General features: G+C 40.4%; 1 protein-coding gene and 1 long non-coding RNA gene across 3 annotated transcripts; both read right to left on the reverse strand.

The window, feature by feature from the left end:
* Positions 1-4,128: 4,128 nt before the first annotated feature.
* On the reverse strand, positions 4,129-12,774 carry LOC109416466 (uncharacterized protein K02A2.6-like). The gene is made up of 3 exons (XM_029858456.2): positions 12,591-12,774; positions 10,317-11,831; positions 4,129-10,252 (listed from the first exon to the last, which is right to left on the reverse strand). Exons 2-3 carry the CDS (start codon positions 11,598-11,600, stop codon positions 8,072-8,074), a joined length of 3,465 nt encoding a protein of 1,154 aa, XP_029714316.2. The 5' UTR covers positions 11,601-11,831; positions 12,591-12,774; the 3' UTR covers positions 4,129-8,071.
* Positions 12,775-17,379: 4,605 nt separating this feature from the next.
* Positions 17,380-19,418, reverse strand: LOC134288541 (uncharacterized). 2 transcript variants are annotated; one of them, XR_009998000.1, is made up of 2 exons: positions 19,065-19,418; positions 17,380-17,973 (listed from the first exon to the last, which is right to left on the reverse strand). It is a non-coding gene; the product is annotated as an uncharacterized LOC134288541 (long non-coding RNA). The 2 variants fall into 2 exon arrangements; XR_009998001.1 differs by having other exon boundaries at positions 17,380-18,065.
* Positions 19,419-26,047: the final 6,629 nt, after the last annotated feature.

Below are 26,047 nucleotides of genomic sequence, written 5' to 3' on the forward strand. Positions count from 1 at the left end.
AAGACTGAAACGTGTTTTTCTCAGTTTGCTGTTTTGTAACATGGGATAACTATGCTGTACACGGCAGTGTAGGTGGCGTTTCACATCCTTCCCGAGAGCCGAATAGCGCTGACGGGCTACGGCTTTGGCTCCTCGTGTTTTCGTTCGCTCTATCGCGGCTTTGGCGTTCCTTCGCTCTCTAAGGGCAAGACACTGTGAAAACGAGAGCGACTCTGAGAAATTCTAAGTTACTCTTTTTATCAATGATCGACGAAAGTTGTGGACAGACATCCCCAAAACTGCAATTTTCATTCAGCATACGCAACACTTGGCCGTTTGACATTGGTACCAGATCACAATTTGGTATAAATTGGAAAAAATCTGAGGAACTTGAGTAATTCTGAGCAACACTTCGAACACAGGTTTTCTCTCGTTAGATCTGTCTTGCCCCTAGTTTGCTCTCTATCTTCCTCCAAGTATCATCTGTAGTGCACTGCTTTATCCGGGTGCGTACACACTCAAAACAGATTCGCGGGCTCGGCAAAATCGCGCACAGCCGTCTGCTCAGCAAAATCTTTATCTGGTATCTCAGCAAAAAGTGACGATTGTTAGCTGATTCTCAGCAAAACGATTGCCGACTATCAGCAATGAACTGTCAAAATTGCTGAGATCCCTGCAAAATGATTGTTTGCTGATTGCTCGGCTGTGCGAATCTCGGCAAAAGTTTGAAAAAATGCTGATATCCCGGCAATCTGAATTAAGTGTGTACGTCACCTAAATTATTTTCGCCGGTGGCGATGAAGGCTCTAAAATATTTTCGGGAATTGTGGCTGAGATTTCTCAAGCATTCTCAGCAAGAATATCTCCAATTATTACTTTTAAGAGTCTGGCTGGAATTCCTAGATGATTCCCTGCAGGTGGGAAACCCAGAAAATTCTGGAGGAATCGCTGGAGGAATGCCAGCAAAAACTTCTGTTGATAATGTCAGAAAAGTACAATCTTAAGAGGAATTTCTGGGAGTGTAGAATTAGCATTTAAGTTAAAATACACAAAAATAAAAATAAAAAAAGGAATTTCTGGAGGAATCATTGAAATCACAGGCAGACTTTCCGAAGGAAATTCCAGAGCATTATCTGAAATTATCTATAAAGAAATCATAAGCAGAACTATTGTGTTTTTTAGGAAATTCCCTTGAAGAATTAATAAAGAAATTCTTAGAAAAATCATTTGACAAATCACAGGAAGAATTTCTAGAGGAACTTCAAGTGGACTCCCTGGAAGAATTCTTGATGGTATTTCTTCACCAATCTCAGTAGGGATTTTCGGAGAAACCCGTCAGGCATTCCTGGAAACAATCCAAGAGAAGCTTTTGAAAGAATTTTCTTTGGATTCTTCTTGAAAAGCCTGATGGGATTACTTGAAATATTCCTGTTGGAATTGCTTCAAAGGTTTTTGCAAGAATTCCTTTACATATCATTCCAAGAATTCCTAAAGAGATTTCTTTAAGGAGTCCGAGAGGAATTCCTCTTGCAATGTCTCCAGAGATTTCGTCATTGATTCCACAGCGCAACATTTTTTTGTCTCAAGAGCAAACTTATGTGTCTCTGACAGATTTTGGGATGCTGAATCCGAATCCGGGTTCAGATTTGCTCCAGCACGTCACAATTTTGAGCTATACCTCGATTTATAGGGCAAAATATGCGATTTTGGACTTTTTCGACTGTAAGCCATTAAGCATGAAAATATATTTTTTAAGCAATCAAAGGATAAATTGATCAATTAACATCTAAATTAATGACTCATGCAAAATATTTCGTTTTACCAAATCAAATTCGATAGATTTAAGCATTTAAAGTCAGTATGTAAACTTGCATGCAACTTTTGGAGGGTGACTGTATGGGAAATAAGGCAATCCATGAGACAGATGCGATCAGGGAACGTCCATAAATTACGTCACGCTTTAAGGGGGGAGGGGGGGTTCAGCAAAGTGTGACGACCCATACAAAAATTTTAGAGGTCCCATACAAAAAGTGTGACATAGGGGGGAGGGGGGGTTGAAAATTGCCGATTTTTGCGTGACGTAATTTATGGACGTTCCCTCAGCTGATTTTCTTTGTTTACCATGTATTTTTGACATTCGTCGATCGGGGTGACAGTTGAACACAAAGGAATTTGTTAAGCACTGAGAACACTCGACGAAAATTTGGTAAGCTGCACGTACACTGTGTTTACAATTTCAGCTGTCACCCCCATCGCGATATGTCGTCATGGATTGCCTTATATCATAGCTAACATAAATCGCTTAAAACTATCAGATTTGATTTGGTAAAACGAAATATTTTGCATGAGTCGTTAATTTAGATGTTAGTTGACCAATTTATCCTTTGATTGATTAAAAAATATATTTCCATTCCTAATGGCTTGCAGTCAAAAGAGCCTAAAATCGCATATGTTGCCCTATAAATTGAGGTATAGCTCAAAATTGTGACGTTCTGGAGCAAATCTGAGCCCGGATTTGGATTCAGAAGCTCAAAATCTGTCAGAGACACATAAGTTTGCTCTTGAGACAGACCAAAAGTTAATTTTTGTTACGCTGTGTTCTTTAAGGAATATCTCTTAGAGTAGCAGCAGATATTCCTATCAGGGTTTCTCCAAAAAATACTGCCAGGGTTTCCCAAGTGTTTTCAGCTAAAAATTCTCAATTCACCAGTAGTATGCTCTTAGAAGTCCTGCAAGAATTCCAGAATGATCTCCAGTAGGATTAACCTGCGTAATCCCAACAAAAAATCCTGTTGGATTCTACCAGAAATTTCAGAATAACTCCCAGCAATATTGCTATATATTCATCGGGTAATACCAGTAAGAATTCCTAAAGGAATGATAAGGTGATTTCCAACAGTAATTACTGGGAATATTCTAAGAAAGTTGTTGTAATAATCCTCGAAGAAATACTTGAAGGAATCATAGCAAGAAAGAGAAACATGGAAGAGAGGGGAATTGCCCCCTCCTTCATCCCGTTTTTTTTCTTCGTGTTTATCAAAAAGACTTAGTGAAAAAAAGGTTGCCTACAATAGTGGCTGTAATTGCATGGGGCACTCCTGCAATAATTTCTGGAAGAGTCCTAGTAGCACTCCAAGAATTTCTATACTATTCCTCCCATGATTACACCAGGGATTTCTTCAAGGACTCATCCGGGATTCCCTTTGAGATTATTTCATTGATTTCTCCCAGGATTCTTTCTCGTACTCTACCAGGTGCTCTTCCCGAGATTCCCGATATTGGGGATTTTTATGGCAATTTTTCCTGGATCCCGGCAGGGCTTCCTTCACAAATTACTTCCGCGATTGATTTGTCCTGGGTATCCTTTCAGGGATTTCTTTTGTTTTTTTTCCTGGGATTTCTTCAGGAATTCCTTGCGAATCTTTTTAACGGATTCCTCCAGAATTTATTCAGTGATCTCTCCTTGGTTTATGTTATAAATTCCTCTTTGAATTCTTCCAGGGATCCTTGAATCATTGATTCCTTGATGGATTCTTTCATGGATTCCTCCAGGATATTCAGAGGCACTATTTTTTGAGATTCCTTTAGGGATTACTCCAAGATTCTTTTGTGGATTCCTACCGGAATTTCGGACGAGATTTCTCCTAAAATCTTTCATGGATTGCTTTAAAAATTCCTCCTGGGATTTCTTCATTGTTTTCTCCCGAGATTCTTTTATAAATTTCTTCTGACAGCGAGAGATTTACTTCAAGATTCTTTCCGGGATTCCTTCATTGATTCTTCCAGGGATTCCTTAAGGAATTTCTCCCGGGGTTCCTTCATCATTTAATCTCGTATTAAATAATAAACTAACACGAAAAAGAGAAAGTGCACCCTCTTTTATCTAGCTGTTTCTTGTGTTTATCGAAGAGAATGAGCGGGAAAAACGAAAAAGCTGCGCACGCTAGTGTTCCTCCAAGGACTCCATCAGGGATTCTTCCCAGGAGTTGTTCTATGAATGCTCTCGGAAGTTTTAGGTTGATTTCTTCCGGATTTTTTCCCGGATTTCTTCAGTGATTTCCTCCGGCATTCCTCCCTAGATTTTTTTTCTGAGATTTTTCCGGTATTTCTCCAGAGATTTCTTCCGGAGGATTTTTTCCCAGAGATGTGTCCCTGGAGTTTTTGATTTCTTCCGAAATTTCCGAGGAAAATGTGGAAATGTGGAAGCTAACTATAATTGTTTGTGAAAATGTTATGCAAAACTTGTCAGAAGACGTCTTTTAATCCGGGCTATCAGACAATATCACTTTGGTTTGGTAATTACCCTAGTTGTACCCTTTGCATGGTAATTACCCTAGTAGGATGTTGGGGATGACCCAGACAGGCACACTGAACATGCAATACGCCATCGTGGTGCGAAAAATCTTACATCTTAAGAGGATTAAAGAAAGATTCCAATAGGTCTTGTTTATGAGATACGATGATAAACCACCACCAGTGCAGGTCTTGTCATGTCATACGGTTCCTGTACAAACTTCCGATTTCCGTTTGGCGCTGTGTTTAAGGACAGACTTGTTAGAATACCAAAATGGCCGCCACAATGGCCGGCTTTGGCGCCTACTCACGATTTCGAGCGCACAAATCTCTTCGTAAACAAAACCAGTGCACCTGATCTTTTTATTTTAAGCTTATGTCAAGTGAGCAAGAACAGAATAATTAAATGCACTGTTGTTTGAAGCTTGCTTCAAGAGATATGTGCGTGTGAAGTTCTGATGCATTGTTGAAGCGAGATTTTAAGACGTTTGTCCTTAAACTACGTAGACTTGTTTAGGCCACCTCAGACCCCTTCCCCCCTTGAAAACTATTGTCCATACAAAATTTTCGAAATTTGTATGGAGCGTAGACTTTGGCCAGACCACCCCCCTCCCCCCTAAGAGTCTACGTAGTTTATGGACAGGCCCTTTGATGGCTTGTTCCTGGAAGGTTGCGTCAAACACATTGCAGACTGCTGAAGTAGATCCGACCGTCAATCTTCGCAATCCGAAAATGGCGATAATTGCATAGATCTTCTCCATGATTTGGGCCTGATTACCACGACTCCCTCCTCCAGTCTACATACCTATAGTTTAATACTCGTCCAATTACTCTCCTCCCATAAAATTGTGATTAATTGAGGGGGTTAGAAGCAAAGGGGTGTAAGTGACAAAAACCCACTTTCGAGTAAATGAGGTTTGAAGTTTTTGACAAATTTTTCTCCCCATACAAAATGTATGGAGTTTCAAAATCAACCCAATTTTCTCCGATTTATTGTAATTTCTCCAATCATCGTAGAAACAATCTTAAAAAAGTTCCTGAAAGCTTGAAATCTGAAGAATTTTATGATATGCTCAGCTCAAAATCGACAAAATGGTCACTTACACCCCTTTGATTCTGGGCCCCTCAATTTACATGGAACAAACTCACCGAAACGTTTGACTCGTTGTTGAGATGACACAAAAGCCTCGACATAAGTATTCAACTACTAAGGTTACTGATGCTTTCGTTTCAATGAAACGCAATTGAAATTTTGCGTCTGGACCCCATTATCGAATTCGTATTTTTTCTCGACATCCAAGGAAATGAGTGTTCCTAGAACTAGCTTTATTAGCTAGCTAGCTAGATAAAGAAACATGAATGGAAAGCGAAAAAATACCCGGGTCATCGACAGCGAAGAAAGGTAGCTATTTGTACCTAGCTGCACGATAAACGATAAGAGTTCGCGATTCTGCCAATACACTGATAATGCCCGCAACAAAGACAGATGCTTCATAAACCAAGCTAACAGCTAAGTATATGAGCACTACCATCACAGTGTAGTTAGCCACCGGCCGTCGTGGAGAAATAGACAAACCCAATCAAATTCGCATATCTAACTCCGTCGAGAATGGATAACGTTGAAGCGGACGTAGCGGGCTTTAGAGACGATGACGATCGCTTCGAGTGTGACGCGCGATTCCCAGAATACGAATCGTACCCGGAACGGTTGAAAACGTTCGACGGCACAGCGTGGGATGTGGAGACTAGACGTCGCCTGACGGTAGCGGGATACTTCAACCCGGGCCGACCGGCCACCATTCAGTGTTTCTACTGTGGCCTTCGTATTGGTCAGGTAACCCCTAGGGACAACTTCTGGAAGATTCACGAGAAGTTCGGTAGATCCTGCGAGTATTTTAAGCATATGCAGGATGCCACCGGAACGCCAACGTGCTTTGACCAACGAGATGGAGAGAATGGCTGGGAGCCGTGTAAACAGTTCAGTACTTGTAGACTGTGCGTGTGGGATTTTTTAATGATAACGCCAGAGTGATGTTTGTAAGCGTTGTTCGGTGCCAACTTGTTTGGGTGACAAAACTGATTGATATTGATAGGAAATAAAATGTAAGGCTAAACCTCAATGTTCAAATGTTCAAATAAAATATCACAATCATGTACAGTAAACGGACCTTGTTTCGGGTTTGAATATGAGACGCCTACACTATGATCCCAAGAAACAATTATCAGTTTAAGAAATGTTTCTCAAAGCAGCGTTGTTAAGCTTTATATCGAACTATATTGGGTTTAGTTGAGATGAAACTGTTGTTCAACTCTTGTTAGCTCAGAAATGGAGAACTTGTTCAACAACAGCCGTTCTATAAGCATTGTGGATATTATGTTTATTCAATAATCGTGCCATCGTTTAACATTTGTTCGCATTTGTTCTGCGATTTGTTGTTCAACGTTCAAACCTTTTACTATTACACATATATCAGAAACTTTTCTTCAACGTTTATTAAACCAAGTTGTATGCTGTATGAATGAAAGCAAAAATTAGTTTTCTTTTGACATATTTTTTCATATGTGAATAATTTGAAAGAACTAATTATAGCCATATTTACCTATATTAACGCATCTGCTCTTCTCCAATCAGGACTACTTGAATCGGAAAATTTGAAACAGTATATGTAAACATTGATCCGAATACGCTGTCGTTTATGCGTTGCTTAAACATCGCTTAAGTTTTGTTATTCGACTAATTGTTTACATCAACACTGAAGCTGATCAATGTTTGATTAATCATGTGCGCAACGTTGATTTGTGTTAATAAAGTTTTCAGCAAGTTTTGATCAACAGCAGCGCTACTGGAGCCTAATAGTAGCTGTATGGTCACTTAGCTACGGTGCGATGTTGTTTTGCAAGTTTCTTGATTTTTCAAACATAGTTTCATTTCTCACACCCAATAAAGTTATTCGTTCTTTGTCTTCGGAACTTCAATTTCGTGTACGGCGGAAAAATATGTTATCTCCTTGAGAATCTTTTGAAAAAAGGTGGATCCTGAACCCGATCGAGATTGATAGATTGATGTCGTGTCACGATGAAGGAACCATCAGGGGGAAAACTTCTCGACGCTACTAGTTAGAGGAACCAGCTGCCGTTTTCAAGCTCGGTAGTTTTGCTGCCGTTGGTCAATGTAGTGTTAATGGTGAGACGTGATATTTTTTGAAAAGTGGTTTAATGATTGTAAAATCTGATGACCGCTTCCTTTATATCCGATTGGCGCTCCGTAGAGACGTCCGCTATCATCGATAGTCTACAAACGAATCCCCTTTCCTTTGTCTCGCTGTACTGTTGGAACCCGAGGTTTAACCCATTACACACACATACACATACGGCATTCTCACGTTCCCAACAATATAGAAGTGGGCGATATTATTCAGTAACCCTTGAGTGGCCTGGAACATTATATAATAACTCTTTCATACCGTAGTACATTTAGTACATCGCTACATCTCTCCCTTTTTTTAAGACCTTGTGTACTGTCAAATGTGACTTTATTCCACTTTTCAAACACTCATTTATCATACAGAGTTTCTTAATCGTCTACGACATAGTCACGGAACTTTATTGGTCGTTTACGCGTACGCTGGTTAGATCCGTGGCCGAGTTGCTCCTTGGAGATGTGTTCCTTCACAACTTCAGTCGAAGTTATCTCTCGATGCTCCTTTGATGTGCATCCTTCAACCTGTTCATCCGTTGCTCTTTGTTCATCGGTTTTCTCTGCTTGGGCCCTGTCGAGTTTCTTTAGATGAGCACTGTTTCACAAATAGACTTTATCCGATTCAGTGGATCGCACCTGCACTGCATTCCCATTCACATCGACGACTTCGAATTCCTCCCCTCTAAATGTAGAGTCTCGTGCTCCCGGATTCAAGTTGCGCATTAAGACCGTGTCTCCTCTAACCAGTGTATGGTCTTTCGCATGACGTTGAGCATCTGCTATTTGCTTATGGTATTCCTTCTTTCCCATGTCTCTATCTCGAGCCTCCTCCCATAGCAAACTGTGAGGCGTACGAATCGACGGTACGCGTGTCCTGATTTCGCGACCCAGCATCATTTTTCCTGGTGAAACTCCAGTAGTTTCCTGAGGAGTGGCGTGATACATCGTTAGATATTCGTACAAGTCCGTTTGCCAATCAGTCTCTTGAATTTCAGTGATTTTCAGTATTTTACCTATGTTGCGCATCTGGCGCTCAACCGCGCCATTTTGTTCAGGCCAGTATGGCGTTGACAAGTTCAGATGTATACCATAGCAAACACAGAAACGAGAAAATTCATCTGCCCTAAATTGCGGACCGTTGTCTGCAGTTATGGATCTCGGAATGCCGAGAACGCTGAACATCCGCAGCAATGCTGTTATTACTCTCTGCGCCGTTGCTGGTTTCATAGGTTCCACCTGAATAAATCTTGTGGTATAGCATACCACGACCAGCAAGGAGAGGCCGCCTAGTAGTCCTTCCTTGAAATCAATGGCAATGTCCTGCCAGGGCTCCGATGGTATACGGCGCGCCATCGGGTTTGGACTGTCCGGAACTCCTGTCATTTTACAAGGTTTGCATCCACGAACCAAGTTCTCAACAGCCTTATCCATTGAAGGAAACCACACTTTTGCTCTTAGCTGAGCTTTCATAGCCGTGCTACCTTGGTGAGCGGAATGGGCAAGCTCAACAACCCTATTATGTAACTCTTTCGGAATAACGATCCGATCACCTCGTAGAATAAGCTCACCGTAGGTAGTTAAATCGTCTTTTATTGTAGCCGTCCTGAACTCGACCGGAACCGCGTCCCAATGACCGGAGAAAATGGCCTCCTTTACAGCTTGGAGTCTATCATCGCGTTTAGTTTCTGATTCGATCTCTTCGATGGAAAGAGCACATGGTTTTATTTCTTGTGCGAGCCACGCAACCGTATCAATTTCTCCGACAATTTCTTCTTCGCCCTGAGACATCCTTGACAATGGATCTGCCATGTTGTTTTTGCCTGGTTCATATCGTACAACAAAGTCGTAGCTTTGCAGCCGCAAAATCCACCGTTCAATACGAGCGGATGGTTTTGATTGCACTCTGTTGAACAGGTACTCAAGAGGCTTGCAATCAGTGATCAAAGTAAATTTGGTACCATAAAGATACACGAATAGCTTTTCCATTGCCCAGATTATCGCCAAACACTCTTTTTCGGTTTGGCAATACTTCTTTTCGTGTACTGCCAGACTCCTAGAGATACAAGAAATTGTCCTGGGTACTCCATCTTTGATTTGTATCAATATGGCACCTAGCCCATACGGACTAGCATCTGTTACAAGCTGGGTGTCATCTGCCGGATGAAAATATCCCAGAGATTCGACTTTCCCTAGGATCGATTTGATCTTCTCCAATTCGGCATCATGAGCTTCGTTCCATTGGAAGGAGCTGTCTTTAATGAGTAGCTGTCTCATGTTGAAAGTTAAGGCCGAAAGATTTGGAACAAACCGGCCAACGAAATTAATAAGACCCAGTAGGGATCTCAGCTCGGTAACCGACGATGGAGCTTGTAAACCAAGAATCGCCTTTACCCTCTCTTCGGTTGGCCGAATTCCCTTGTCCGCGACACAATATCCCAGAAATTCAACTTCCGTGGCCGAGTAGACTGACTTCTGTTCGTTGATGCGCATATTTCTGTCTTTCAAAATTTCGAGCACCCGCTGCAGCGTAGTGTCGTGCTCTTTTTCGGTGGCTCCATGGATTAAAACATCGTCCATATATACGATCACCCCATCAATCCCTCGAAACAAGTTCTCCATCTCTCTTTGAAATAGTTCCGGCGCAGACTTAATGCCGAACATTAATCTGCGGAACCTGTACACCCCACTACGAGCTACGAAGGTTGTTATTCCACGGCTGTCTTCATCCAATTCGAAATGATAGTAAGCTGCTTCTAAGTCAATCTTCGATAATCTTGCAATCTAGTTTTATTATAAAACAAAGTGACAATGAGCTTAGAGATTACTAACGGAAAGCTGTACCTACCTTTGTTATTGACATCATCGCGGCATCGATGTAGGGCATTGGATAATTCTCCCGTTTCACTGCCTGATTTGCAGCTCGCAAATCAACACAGAGCCGTATGTTTCCATCTGCCTTCCGGATAGGTACCAGAAGCGACACCCATGTCAGTGGTCCCTCAGCGCGTTCTATTATGTTCTTGTCCAGTAGATCTCGAATCGCCTCTTCGACGTCCGCTTCCATAGACATAGGAAGTCGCCTGGCCACTTGAACAACTGGCGGAATTGTTTCGTCGATTTGGATTTTTAGCAATACGTTCGGAACCTTGGGGAACTCCTCCACAGGTTCAGTCGTGCTGGATATGTGGTGAATATTGTAGCCAATTTTCAACACACCCAAAGCGAATGCTGTAGCTTTGCTCAGTATGTTTGTTTGGCCATCCGGTGCTACCAGGACATGGGTCCATACTCCTGATTCATCCCCTGGCACTTTGATTTCTGTTTCGAACGCATCGCTGAAGAATATTTTCCGTTCCGATGCAAAAGCTGTCAAGTTGGTTTCGTTTTCGTGAGGACGACGTTCATTCAAAATACTCGCTCCCTGCTGTTTCAGCCACGCGTAACTTTTGCGGCTGATAATGTTGGCTGGGGATCCCGAGTCCACCAACAGGTTCATGGTAATCCCACCTACTTCCAGTTCCAACACTTCCTTCAGCTGAGTTCCATCGTCGATTGTGAAGACTCCTGTCGTTGTAGCCTTTTCGTCGTGAATAGCATGAACTGAACTGCGCTTCGGTGCCGGTCCCGGTCGCTGTTGGGAGTCCTCCCGCTTCCGTTTTCGGCAACACACCTTGAAGTGTCCTTGACTTCCACAGCCATGGCATGTTGCGTTCTTCGCTGCGCATTTCTCTGTTTCTTTGGCTAGGTGACCAGGGCGATTGCAATTGTAGCACCGTCTGCGGGACTCAGTATTTTGATATCTATCCGGTCGCTTTTCAATGCGTTGTACCAGCGGTGCCTGTGCATATGCCGACGGTGTAGGCCTTTCATATTGTTTCGATTGCTTTTGAACCTCCTCAATCGTTTTTCCGAGTGTCATGATGTCGTTCAGGGTCAAGTCGTCGGTCAAGAGTTTCTTTCGTAGTTCAGTGGACTTGCAACCCTCTATGACTTGATCAATAACCATATCATCCACATCAACGAAATCGCTACGTTTTGCCTGACCTTGCAATCTGAACACAAATTCATGAAACGGCTCGCTTTCCTCCTGCTTCATCGCCCTGAACAAATGTCTCTCGAACCGAATCATACTGTAACGTTTCTACTTCCCCAGTCACAAGAACGTTTTGCACTTCATACTTGGTTATTTTGTCATAATACTCTTGCAGTTCTATACCGCCGAGAACCAGCAGCAGATCAAACTTCTCTTCGTCATTATCAATCTTATTCGCTCGCAAAAACCGATCAAAAGCTTTCCTCCATTTCATCAAATCGTTCCTTGGATCTCCTCCAACTTTGAACGGAGGCATCGCCGAAGCATCTAGAACAACAGATAAAGAAATGGTTAGTTCTCTGTGAAACCTTCAACCACAAACTCAATTGGCGCTTATTTGCCAATATTTTTCTTTTTTTTTATTGCAATACCATTACGAAAATGAGCTACGACCTTGCTCAGACTATTCTTGAGCCCAATATCGCACGCACCATAAGGATAACAAATCTTTCATCTAGCACGTAGCTTGCCCAACATGTAACAACTTTGTATGTAGTATCCAGCACCACATTACGCGTAGCATTACGTTGCACGAAGCACCTCCACCATTTGCACGCAGCATAACCTTGAACGCAGCTCTGCACCAAATTGTACGTAACATAACCTTGCACGAAGCATCTCCACCATTTGCACGTAGCATAACCTTTCACGAAGCTTGCCAACAAATTGCACGTAGCATAACCTTTCATCTGTATGGAGCATCTCCGGATCCAATACTCAACTCTGCAATTGTATTTCTAAGCAGCAACCGCACCATCATTTTTTTTCTTTGTCCTCACTCTTAAAAATCCCTTCTGCTGAATGAACCCTTCCCGTTCCATAACCTTTTAGTAACAAACGCATTTTTCTTCCGGATCTAGGCCTCTGCCCTCAATGGCAGCCGTTTCTTTGCAGCACTTTCCTTTCTTTATTTCACCATTCCTAGCTCCTCCACAACGCTTTTTTTATCGTTCCCTCTCCGAAGTTTTACGGAAATATTTTCTGGTTTCACAATTCGCTGTATTTCAACAGAATTATCTGACTTACCGATTTTCCTCGAAGCCATTGTAAAATCTGATGACCGCTTCCTTTATATCCGATTGGCGCTCCGTAGAGACGTCCGCTATCATCGATAGTCTACAAACGAATCCCCTTTCCTTTGTCTCGCTGTACTGTTGGAACCCGAGGTTTAACCCATTACACACACATACACATACGGCATTCTCACGTTCCCAACAATAAGGCAATCCATGACGACATATCGCGATGGGGGTGACAGCTGAAATTGTAAACACAGTGTACGTGCAGCTTACCAAATTTTCGTCGAGTGTTCTCAGTGCTTAACAAATTCCTTTGTGTTCAACTGTCACCCCGATCGACGAATGTCAAAAATACATGGTAAACAAAGAAAATCAGCTGATCGCATCTGTCTCATGGATTGCCTTATATAGAAGTGGGCGATATTATTCAGTAACCCTTGAGTGGCCTGTGACATTATATAATAACTCTTTCATACCGTAGTACATTTAGTACATCGTTACAATGATTTAGAGATGTTGCAAGGCTCTTATTTGATGTCAAATATTAGTCAAATGTAGCCGCAGATGCTCTTATTAGGCTCCTAATCAACAACCATGTTTACAAAACTGAACATGGCGAACAATGGCAATTATGTTATTACACTGCTAATCAGCAGCTGAACAAAACGATTAAGACAGTATGCTTAACCCTTTGGAGCCGGAGGGGTCATATATAACCCCAACATAGAAACGGCTGTCTTCGGCGAAGTTATTGCAAATTGAGTCCTCTATTAGGGAAAAATTGGGATATTTGTATTTGGGACTTCATTGATAACCTAGAACTTCCTGAACACCATGAAATTAGGAAAAACGAAATAATTGACATACCAGTTGTTCTAAAAGCTAAACTTGGATGTGGGTTTCGTTTATATGTATCCATTTAGCCTTCATCAAGAATATCAAAAGGTGTTTTATATTTTGGGATGTTCTAGGTGTTCCAAACTGTCCTGTAGTGAAGTCCTTCAAATCTACAATAATAATTTTATGTAATTCCACCACAACTAATAGCATTGCATAAGATACTGGTCAGCCAGGTCAGTCAAACTACCTTGGAGTTCAGGACTTCAGGTCTACACTCGTAACAGTATCCATATCTGTTAAACTGAGACACGCTACATAATCAATCGCAGTTACTGGAGCAATCTGAAGTCTAAGACCTTATTATAAACCTTTAGGGCATCTAGGGTCATCCAAACTGTTCTATAATAAAATAACTTCAAATCTACAAGAATAATGTTATGTGTTTTCACCATATATAATAGTATTGTATAATCTACTGGGGTCCGCGAAGCTCTTGAAATCTCCAATGTCATTCAGAGACATTACAGAGATATTCCAGGTCAGTCAAACTACCTTGGAATTCAGGACTTCAGGTCTACACTCGTAACAGTATCCATATCTGTTATAATGAGAAACGCTACATAATCATCCGCAGTTACTGGACCAATCTGAAGTCTAATTGTTTATTATAAACCTTTGGGACATTCAGGTTCGTCCAAACTGTTCTATAATGAAGTCCTGCAAATCTACAAGAATAACTATGTGTTTTCGTCATAAATAATAGTATTGCATAGCCTGCTGGGATTCGCGAAGCTCTTGAAATCTGAAATGACATTTAGAGACACTATAGGGATATTCCAGGTTGGCCAAACTACCTTGGAGTTCAGGACTTCAGGTCTACACTCGAAACAGTATCCATATCTGTTATACTGAGTAACGCTGCATAATCAACCGCCGTTACTGGAACAATCTGAAGTCTACTTTTTTATTATAACCCTTTGGGACGTTCACGGTTTTCCAAGCTGTTCTATAATGAAGTCCTTCAAATCTACAAGAAAAATTTTATGTGTTTTCACCATAAATAATAGCATACCATAATCTGCTGAGATCCGTGAAGCTCTTGAAATCTCATTTAGAGACACTACAGGGATATTTCAGGTCAGCCATACTTTCTTGGAGTTCAAGACTTCAGGTCTACACTCGTAACTGTATCCATATCTGTTATACTGAGTAACGCTGCATAATCAACCGCAGTTACTGGAACAATCTGAAGTCTACTTTTTATTATAAACCTTTGGGACATTCACGGTCGTCCAAACTGTTCTACAATGAAGCCCTTCAAATCTACAAGAAAAACTTTGTGTTTTCACCATAAATAATAGCATAGGATCTGCTGAGATTCGCGAAGCTCTTGAAATCTAAAATGTCATTTAGAGACACTATGGGAATGTTCCAGGTCAGCCAAACTATTCATGAGTTCAGAACTTCAGGTCTACACTCGTAACATCATCTATATCTGACATACTGAGTAACGTTTATAGCGGTGACTGGACCAACCTAAAGTCTACTATACATTTTTATGAACCTTCGGGACATTGAGGGTCGCCCAAACTATCCAGAAGTTTAGCTCTTGATAGTAACAATAGTTAGTCTCACAATGAACTTTAGACTGTAATCTGTAATGATAGTTTTGAGATATTCCAGATCAACATCACTACTCCGGAGACCATAGCTTCAGGTCTACACTTGTGATAATACCTTTTGCCACTACGTTAAGTTGTTACATAATCCACTGTACTTACCAAAGCAGTTAGAGGAACAATACGCGTTGTTATATATTTTTGTGATATTATGGGCTCCTCACTGTTATGAAGCTTAGTTGATAAAAACAACAACTGTAACTTTCAGAAGATTTGTTGGACATGATAGATTACAAATCATAGCTTTTAATGAAAGAAGTTACCGTTAAACTTGTAAACTTTAGGATCTTAAGTGGTCCTTAACCGGATACTGGAGAAAATTGACGCAACTCTCCGGCGGCAGCAAGCAGGATTCCGTGCTGGACGATCCTGTGTGGACCATATTGTCACGCTCTGTATCATCCTGGAGCAAATCAATGAAGTCCAAGAGTCTGGTGTTCATTGATTACAAAAAAGCTTTCGACCGTTTCAATCACGAAAACATATGGGAAGCCCTCAGGCGCAAGGGTGTCCCTGAGAAAATCAACGGCCTCAATGAAGCACAGTACAGGGCATTTTCGTGCAGAGTTCTGCACAACGCGTATGGCGTATTGCATCTGGAGCGGCGACGCAACCGACCAAACAATCATCAGAGTAACCGTAGATGAAAATTGCTTTGTAATAATTAGTTTAACCGTTCAGGACGCGCGCCATCGAGGAACCGAAACTGCACTGCGCTCGCGCTGTATACGGCGAGCGAGGTTTTTTGGTAGTGTTGTACTTTTTACAACAGCGCGCGTCTTGAAGGGTTAAGTTCTGATTCCAATAAAGATTGACCATATCTAACAGTTTCTGGCGACGGGAAGAGTAGTTGTGGCGTATTGCATCTGGAGCGGCGACTAGCGTTTCGGCGATGTGTTGCGTTCAACGCGACGACTCGATCTGCGGCGTCCAATAGTCGGTGCTACGCAACCGACCAAACAATCATCAGAGTAATCGTAGATGACAATTACTTTGTAATAATTAGTTTAAGCTCTGATTCCAATAAAGATTGACCATATCTAACAACGCGTTTCTTGTCCGATCCCATCTGGGTCGTTGCTGGAGTGAGGCAAGGATGTATAATGTAAAGCTATCACCGCTACTATTCCTCATTGTAATCGACGAGATCTTGGTGGATGCGATTGATCGTGACCCAAATCATGGGTTGCTGTGGTAGCCCATTACAATGGAGCACCTAAATGACTTCGAATTGACTGATGACGTTGTTCTCCTAGATCAACGGCGTTCTGATAAAGCAAGCTCAACGATCTTGCCAATCGCTCCTCGGCGGCAGGTCTTACCATCAACGTCAACAAGACCAAATCGTTAGATGAAAGCACGGTCAACCCTTCCAGCTTTACGGTAGCTGAGCAAGCAGTGGAGAATGTTGAAAGCTGCCAATATCTTGGTAGCTAAATGGCGGCACCAAGATCGACATAGATGAACGGATCAAGAAGGCGAGGGCTGCTTTTGCGAGTTTAAGAAATGTATGGAAAAACAACCAGATCTGTTGACGCACCAAAGTCCGAATTTTCAACTCGAGTATGAAATCTGTGCTGCTTTACGTCAGTGAAACCTGGTGTGTATCAGTGAAGAACACTCAACGGCTGTAGGTCTTCACCAATAGATGTCTGCGATAATTCGTGCATGGTGGTCTGACAATTGGATCTTCAACATGGAGCTCCATCGTCGATGTCATCAAAAGCCGATAGCGACGGTAATTCGGTAGCTGAAGTGGAGGAGGGTCGGCCGCACTCTACGCAGGGACGGAAACGAAATGTGCAAGCAAGCGTTAGATTGGAACCCAGCAGAACATCGCAGCAGAGGTAGACCCAAACGCTCATGGTGGCACAGCCTCAACAACGAAATCAAGCAAGTCGACAGAAATTAGACATGGCCACAGGCCAAGGCGATGGCGGGCAATCGCCCACGATGGAGATCTTTCAATTCGGCCCTCTGCACCACCGTGGGTGCCCAGGACTGAAAGTAAGTCGTCTAGTCATTCTTGCATCTGAAGGAAACTTATTTTCTATAATGACCTATAGGACCCAGGTTACCCTACTTAGGGTCGATTTCTTCACCTCGGCTTAACCGGTAAGCCCGGCTTACCCATATAGTTAAACCTGGTTTAACGCTTAAGCCAGGGTGAAGAAATCGACCCTAAGAACTAAGAATTTTATTTCCGTCCTAGGAGCTTAATTTCAGGAGGGAGCGTCATTGGGACTTGAGGCTCAGTGCAAAAACAGGGGGCGTAAATTAAGTTTGGCTTTGATTGAGGTTCTAGTATATCTGTTTATTTAAATCGATATGACGGTTTTGTTACTAAAATTCTTAACATTAGGTAAACACATCACACTTTGTCTAGCTTCACAAATGTATCACTCACGATGACGTCCATCTTGGGAGGTTGTTGAACATTTCCGCGTCCTCCGCGCCATTCTTCATCTTCTGAGCACTAGGCTGAGCATCGATCCGTCCGGACTACTGATTTCGTCACGATTTGGCTGCCGCTGTTGGTCCGAAATCATCCGTGCTCGGGTGACTTGCAAGGCCAACCGCAAGATCGTAGCCACCACTAACACTATCACTATGAATCCGCACAGGAACAGTATATCGTACCGAGTGGTGTCACACTCATCGTCGACGGGCCCGGTAATGTGCTTTACCACGACGACATCGTCGTTGGGCGACTGTTGAGGCATGGTTCGAGCCGCAGGGCACCGCACTTATTCGATGGTTAAACGTTCTTAGTAAGCCGGAAATCTCAATTAAGCCGGGCTCATCGCACTAAGTATATTGACATTCGCACATCTACGGCTCAACTGACGCGACTATTGTTTGCGTTGAGTGCTGTGTGGGTCCAGTAACCCGGGTAGAAATGAACAAAGGTAGACAGAAAATTTTCTTGAAATTTGGGGAGTCCTTACTTCTGTTACTAAAAACTGTAATAAAACTACACTGAGCAATCACCGAGTAAAATAAAAGTAACAATCCCTAAATATAAAATTTAACGGTGACCAAAACCCTCAAGCACATGTCAAGAGAATGTCTTGGAAAAGCGCTAAAGGTTTTAAGAGATTATTTTTCAACACCCTCTATATTAGAGTGGGTCAACGTTGAATGGAGAAACTTTAAATTTGATCGTATCAACCCGGGCAAAGCTTTTGCAATCTATATTAGCGTCCAAAACAACTGTGCGAAATTTGGGAGCGTCTGGTTGCGTCCTCGTATTCCGCATTGCGATTGAAATTTGTATGGAAGTTAGTAAGGGAAAACGTACTTTTCTGCATTTTACTCATAAGTTGAATTCTTTTGTCTAATACCCTGTAACTAATAACGTTAAAGTATAGCCTAAGTAGGATATGCCGTGAAACTTTGCCGAAGACCGCAAAGTAATCCGACGCTTGTGAAAAAAGTTATTCGCCTGGTAACTTAGGCCAAAAATTGAGATTTTATTATTGATGTTATTCCTTTACATGTTAAATGTTAATCACCACCAGGCAATCTGTACGTTATAACTTTTTCCATAAGTGTCGGATCACTTTGCGGTCTTTGGTAAAGTTTTTCGGCGTATCCTAGGCTATACTTCAACGACATTAGTTAGATGGTTTTAGACGAAAAATTTCAATTTATAAGAAAAATGCAAAAAAGCACGTTTTCCCATACTAAATTCCATACAAATTTCAATCGCAATGTGGAATACGGGGAAGCAATCAATCGCTCCCAAATTTTGCACAGTTACATTGAACGCTAAAAGGAATCGAAAATGCTTTGTTTCGAAAAATCGACTTTGTTGACCCAGTCTAGTCTATATATACTATATAGTATACTTAGACCTCCCCAGTTTCATGAATGGTTTATTTTTGGGTTGTTGTTGTTCTGTAGCTCAACGTATATAATCACGTTAGTGGCTTCCATAATGTAGTCTTATGATTACCAACCACTGAAAGTCGCCTACATTATTGTATGAACGTCGTCAAAGTAGCATTCAAATCATCGGCACTATATGTTAAATTTGTTACTGTTCATTTTATGTTTGATTTGTTATTCATTTCTACCCGGGTAGCTGCAGACATCACTTTTTCGGTTTTCACTTTCAGAACACAAAATAGAAGACTCAGCTATTCAACGTTCACTCTCTAGTACAGATCCGATCCAAATCGTGTTCACACCGCGATACACAATTTCACAACAATTTGCCCACTTGTAGTAGCTGCACAACATTAGGTACCGGACAGCTATCAAGAAGCCTTAAGTCAATAGATGGTCGCCTGTTGGCTTACAATAGCACTGCATCGTACCAATTATTATTTATAGATTAAATTATCGCCTTTTATCTCGAAGCGCGTGGTTTAGCGCACTTTTTCGCTAGACTTTATTGTCGGTAGCGTCGTAGTCTTCGCCGTCGTCGCGACGTTTAATGACGTTGATCTCTTCCGATTACAAACTATATGTATGTAGGTCTAGGTATGCATAGGTACTCGGCTGTTCTGCGACAAAGTTTGCCGAAAGACTGACGTCGTATGATGATGAACCATTTCGTTCTCGGCGAATTATTTAGAGTAGGTTAGTATTGTTTTGGGGGAGAGCGGTCCACTCAGCAGGTGCGAGTACGATAATATAGAGATAGATTACTTGATTGATGACTTCTGCGCCTGTGCGTTTTGCTTTGGGTATGCTAAGGTACATACGCTGTAGATTTTGACGAACTTGACAATGATTGCTCAAATCACTTTATCTGAAGGGTCAGAATGTGGAACACCGATCAACACCGACATATTGATAACGCTATTTTGATAGTTGTCACATCCATGGTAAATGTATTTTGACAAATTGAAGTTTAATAATTTACAAACGTTCATAAAATGAACTGCAGACACCTGATATCTCTTTTTATGTATTTGAGAATAATTCATTTTATTTGTCATCACCAGCGAAGTTGATCGAAGCGCAAACCGAATTCCTTGAAGGATTCTTTCAAAAATTCCTCCAAGAACTCCTACATGAATACTTCCAGGAATTTCTTCAAGAATTTCATGAAGAAATTTCTAGAGTTAATCCTGGAGGAATTCCTGGAGTACTTTCTGGAAGAATTCATGTAGTAATTTGTGAAGGGGAATTCTTAGGGGAATTCCTGAGGTATTTCCTAGGAGAGTTCCTGGAAGAACTCATGGAGGATTTTTTGGAAGTCATTTTTTTCCTAATTTTTTTATTGGAGGATTTCCTAGAATATTTTCTTTAATAATTCATGGATTAGTTCTTGAAGGAATTCCTAAAGTATTTTCCGGAACAATTCCTGGAGTATTTCCTGGAAGAACTCCTGCAGGAATTCCCAGAACAATTCCTAGAGGAGTCGCTGTAGTACTTCCAGGAGAATACCTAGAGTAACTCTTAGAGTAATTCCTAGAGGAATTCCTGTAGTAATTCCTGAAGGAATTCCTGGAGGATTTGCTGGAGGCATTTTTGGAATATATTCATACATTTATACGGATATATTTGGAAGAAATCCAGGAGGAATCCCTGGGGAATTCCTTGAGGAATGACTGATGTCATTCCTGGAAGAATATCAGGACCAATTAATGATTCCTGAATTCCTGGAAGAACCCCTGCAGGAATAGCTGGAGGAATTCTGGGATGGATTTGTAGAGGAATTCCTGGAGGAACCCCTGGAATAATTCTGAAGGACACCGTGTAGGAATTTCTGAAGGAAAACCTTGATCCTTGATGAATTCCTAGATGAGTTAGTAGTTATTTCTGGAGGAAGTTCTTAAGAAATTTCTAGAGAAATTACCCGGGAAAACTTCCCGGAGAAATTCCTTGCAAGGAATTCCTGGGATAATCCCTGGAAGAATTGCTGAGTTTACAGGAGAAAACCCTGGAAAAATTTCCGGAAGATTTCTTGAGGAATTTCTGATGAAATCTCTGGATTAGTTGTTGGAGGAAATCATGGATGAATTCCTGAAGGAGCTGTGGAGGAATTACTAGAGGAATACCTGAATGAATTTCTGGATGAATCCAAGGAGGAATCCCTGGGGGTATTCCCGAAGGAATTCCTGGAGGAATTTCTAAAGGAATCGCTGGAGGAATTCCTGGAGTAATTCCTGAGAAAATTCCTAGAGGAATCCCAGGGAAATTTCTGGACGAAATCTAGGGAAAATTTAATGAAGGAGTTTTTTAAAAGAACTCCAGGAGAAATTCTTGGGGGACTCCCGAGAAAATATACAAGAGTAGAGCTTAAAGGTCCTAATTCCAGAATAGATTGGATGACCTAGATCACCTAAACAAGGAACCTTGTTAAGTTATCAGAATTGCACTATGAGGCGTAGCGTAGGTTATACTCCGCGAGCATTCGCTACAATAAAAATATCCTAAGGTTTACAGATATTGCGACCCATACTTGAAAATACATTGGGTCCGTTTATAAGCCAGTGTACACAAAAATAGGTAGCTTTATCTTTTTTCTTTCAAATTTCTTCACAAAACGCGCATTTTCGTGCGCGGAGAATATTGCTACGTAATTCCGTTCAAAAGATATTGATGTTTTTTTGTAGAAAAAATAGGCACTTTTCAACTATGTTTTACTTGAGTTACAAAAATAACACCCCTATAATTTTTTGATATGTTTCATAACAGAATTTCTTCTTTTGAATGCGAGCATAAGATATGTTTTATGTTGTCCTCAACCCGTCATATCACCTTTTCAAAAAACTATGATTTTTTTAAGAAAAACACCTGTAACTATTGAACCAAAAGGGATAACAACCATCTCAGCGCACGGAAAGACGCGTCTTCGAATGATCTACAAGAGTTTCTTGGGTGACTTTGATGAAAAATCGAAACTGAAAAAGTAAATGCCAGAAAACCGGTTTTTCTTGAACCACCCTAAGCTAATTCAGAAAAATATCTCTAGATCGGTCAATTTCAAAGCTACATATAAACTGTCTTCAGCAAACTTGCTCAAAATTGATAGATCTACAACTTTCTCAAAGAATGCATGTAGTTATTCTTGCAAACAAAAAAGTTTGGTTTCCAATTTCTTTGAAAATATGGACCACCCTAATTTTTATGTACATTGGAAAGAGGGCCTTATTATTAGGGACAACTTTGTAGAAGACCATATTCGCTGAATGCATCTTTCCTCGTAAATCTGGTTCGTGGACCACTGTGCGTCGTTGGGGTGACAATGGATCAGAGAAGCGAGTATGGGTCAAAACATTATCTGAAATATCTCATCAAATATTGCAAATATCGAATCAAACATTCTCTGGTGTCATCCTCGTAGTTGCCAGCAGTTCTTGTCAAAATGTTAGGTTTCTAAGCAATTAGTTAATTGTTAATAAATCATCGAAAAAAGCTTGAAAATAAGGCCTTTTTAAAATGCCACTTTTAAGGCTCGATGAAACATCACACTTTTAGGTGGACTGATACTTCTTAGAATCTTAAACTCATATTTATCATATAATATAGTATTGGTTAGTAGTATCAACCTTGAACAGAAGTTTATTAACATGCTTTGTTGTCAATGCGGAACCAATTCAAACCCCTTGACCCATTCTCACTCCCCCGAAGGGGTGAGAATGGGTCAATTTTCATACAGTTGTAGTTTTAAGGAAAATTGACGAACTCCACATATATTTTCATTATTTGTGCATGCATTACCAAAGTTCACATTCCAATGATCAAAGGACTTTTCCATGCAAAGAAGCAAATGTTATTGAACAATGAAGGTGGAAGTACGCATTTTTGAACCATTCTCACCCCCAACGACGGCACTCGTAATATTTTGAGGTGCAATAGACACAATCGTTAAAGAATTATACCAATAGAGTGAAGAGAAAGAACAGTAGATCCTGTAGACCTTGAAGGTCCTAATTCCAGAATAGTCTGGAAAGCCTGGAATATCCAATAAATGTACCAAAATAATTATAGTTGAGGCTCCATCAGCAGTATAGACTATATTCCACGAATATTTTTTTTACAAATCAAGCTTTATACAGTATGTACAGGGGATAGACAAAATGATCGGGACAGGCAAAATTTTCACTTTCCATAAAATGTTCAACTAGCTCTAACTTTTCGAAAAGTGCATCGAATATTTTCAAATTTTTACTGTAAGTTCTTCAACTAGTTGTGTATCAGTGGACAAAATTTGGAAAACATCGGACAATTCTTCACGAAGTTATAAAGATTCTTGTAAAAGATAAAATTATCCGATAGCCAACTTTGAGCTGTTATACCTCCGGATTCAATGAACCGATTGCAATGAAATTTTGACCATTCATGACTTATATAATAAACTCTGGAAAACATTTGACTTAACTTGAAGTTTTTAACAAGCGAAAAAGTTATAGCGATTTTATTTTTTTCACGATTTTTTTAGTAAATTGGTCTATTTTTAATATGCATCCCATTACTTTTTCAATTTATTGGCGGCTATGTTGTTACTTTCCTTCAAAAAGCATTTATATATAAGTCAATTAGAGGGAATAATTTGCATCTTGAATTTTGAAACGATGTTGATGATTTGGATAATTTGGTGTTTTATTAGAAAAATAATCTAATCGTTATAATTTTCTTCCGTGTTAAGAATATTAAGTTAAGTCAATGGTTTTTCATAGCTCATTATATACACTACCCGTCATAAGTACGGACTCACAAAAAATATTGCAACAATATTGCATCACCCTGACTCACCTCGGTATCTCCAAAACCTGAGGACTTACAAAGATGCTGTCTTCAGCAAAGTTATTCAGCAGCCCAAAAGCAACAACTTTTCTGAAGGCGGCATTTTTGTAACTGATCTGGTTTTAGAGATATCGAGGTGAGTCAGGGTGATGCAACATTGTTGCAATACTTTTTGTGAGTCCGTACTTATGACGGGTAGTGTAAGTCATTAATGGTCAAAATTTCATTACATTCGGTTAATTGAATCCGGAGATATAACAGCTCAAAGTTGGCTATCGGATAATTTTACCATTTTCAAAAATCTTTATAACTTCGTGAAGAATTGTCCGCTCTTTTCCAAATTTGTCCACTGATACACAACTAGTTGAAGAAATTAAAGTAAAAATTTGAGAATATTTGATACACTTTTCGAAAAGTTACAGCTAATTGAACATTTTTTGAAAAATGAATATTTTGCCTGTCCCGATCATTTTGTCTATCCCCTGTATATATTGTAACCCAAATTTCAAAGTGTATTGGAGGCCATTTATATTTCACGGAATGGCCTACTTCCACAATATCGAGTTGCTTGTAGCATTGCGAGGTCTAATGGACATCAATGTGACTATATTTCTTGAACAGAGTGAACAAAAATGATGGTAGATGATGTAGATCTTAAGAAAATGAATTCCAGAGTAGTTTGGATGACCTAGACCACCCAACTCATGTACCATGAATTTTATAGGGGGGCTTTGAGGATTTTTGAGTACAGTAGACTATGTTATGTGATCATTCATCGTGTATAAAATTTGGTTTTGAGTGTTGAATTTGTGACACAATCTTCGGAGTACTTTGGAGGCCTTAGAATAGCTCTGGGATCAAAACTTCAACAGACTATGATGGGTGGTAATACATTGCATGTCAAGGATCAGTAAAAACTATCGATTAGCAAAAATAAATAAATAAATAAATAAATAAATAAATTAGCAAGACGATGAAATTTGAGCAAGAACATGTAGAGTTTATCAAAAATACAAAAAAGCTACGTATTTTAAGCTACCAGCGAAAGGGGAAGGATGCAAAGGGGAGAGGTACCATGCATTTCTTAGCACAACCATTCCACTTGACTATAAAAAAGACAAAAAAGACTCCAGAGTAAAATGTTTTAAAACAAAGAAGATATTGCATTTCTACCAAAAAAAAGGTTGTCCCGGGTGTTAACGGGTTAAATAAATAAAAAAAAATATATAAGTGCCCCAGACAAACTGACGTAACACCTAGAAAAATTTTCGTGAAAATCCATCGCCTACTCACACTACCATCACCTGGTGGAAATGTTTTACGAAACACTGCGTTGTGCAATATCGTCAACAGAAGGCGCTAGTTTGAAACGTCAAACGCAAAGTAAAACGATGCGCGCGCTTCTGGTTGTGAAAGCCACAACTATGAAGATTTAAAATGATCGTTAAAAGCGTGGTCGATGGAAATTTTGCAAGTGTTACGTCTGTTTGTCTGTAGTATTGGTTCGGATGTCTAGTCTACACATACACAACCACCCAGCAAACCAGAAGTCATATAAGGATGTTAGTCTAAAGTTATATTAATGAACAAATTTAGTTATAATTATATAAGGTGCAATAACAGATTAGGTAAAATCGTATACGAAGCCCACAATTTTATCCGATTTGATTTGGCAGCATAAGTAATTTCAACTTTGCGTTAACAACTATACAACTTCAAGTTGACATTCTTCAATTTGGTGTTAGTCAAATATCCTGTCACAATTGAGCTGTGATGGACAATGCGAGATAACATATAGGGTCATATTTGTAAAAATCAATTATACGGTGAAGGGTTCCAGTTGGAGAGCCAGTAGATGACAAAAATCAAATGTTTTTGGAAATATTTCGCTAGGTGCATAATTTAATTCAAATAAGTAAAGATGCAGGCGAGTTTTATTGCATCCACATTCCTGAATGCCCTATTGGCAGCTCCAAGGGCAGCTGTGTTCAAGTACCAACCCAGCCGTAACGCGGATAAGTAGCTGCACTAGGTAGATGTTTTCTCACTGCCCGAGCGGCTTATAAATTCAGCTTCTGCTGCACAGCCTGATTTTAGCATAAATAAATAAATTTACGAAACCAACAAAATCTTTTTTACACTTTCAGTGTCACCACCACTTGTGCTAACATTCACACTTTAAACCAAGAGACTGGCACGACTTGTTGTTATTTTATTATTTGCGAAAAAGAAATCATAT

Source organism: Aedes albopictus, chromosome 2 (assembly GCF_035046485.1).
Source record: "Aedes albopictus strain Foshan chromosome 2, AalbF5, whole genome shotgun sequence".
NCBI classification, from domain to species: Eukaryota; Metazoa; Arthropoda; class Insecta; order Diptera; family Culicidae; genus Aedes; species Aedes albopictus.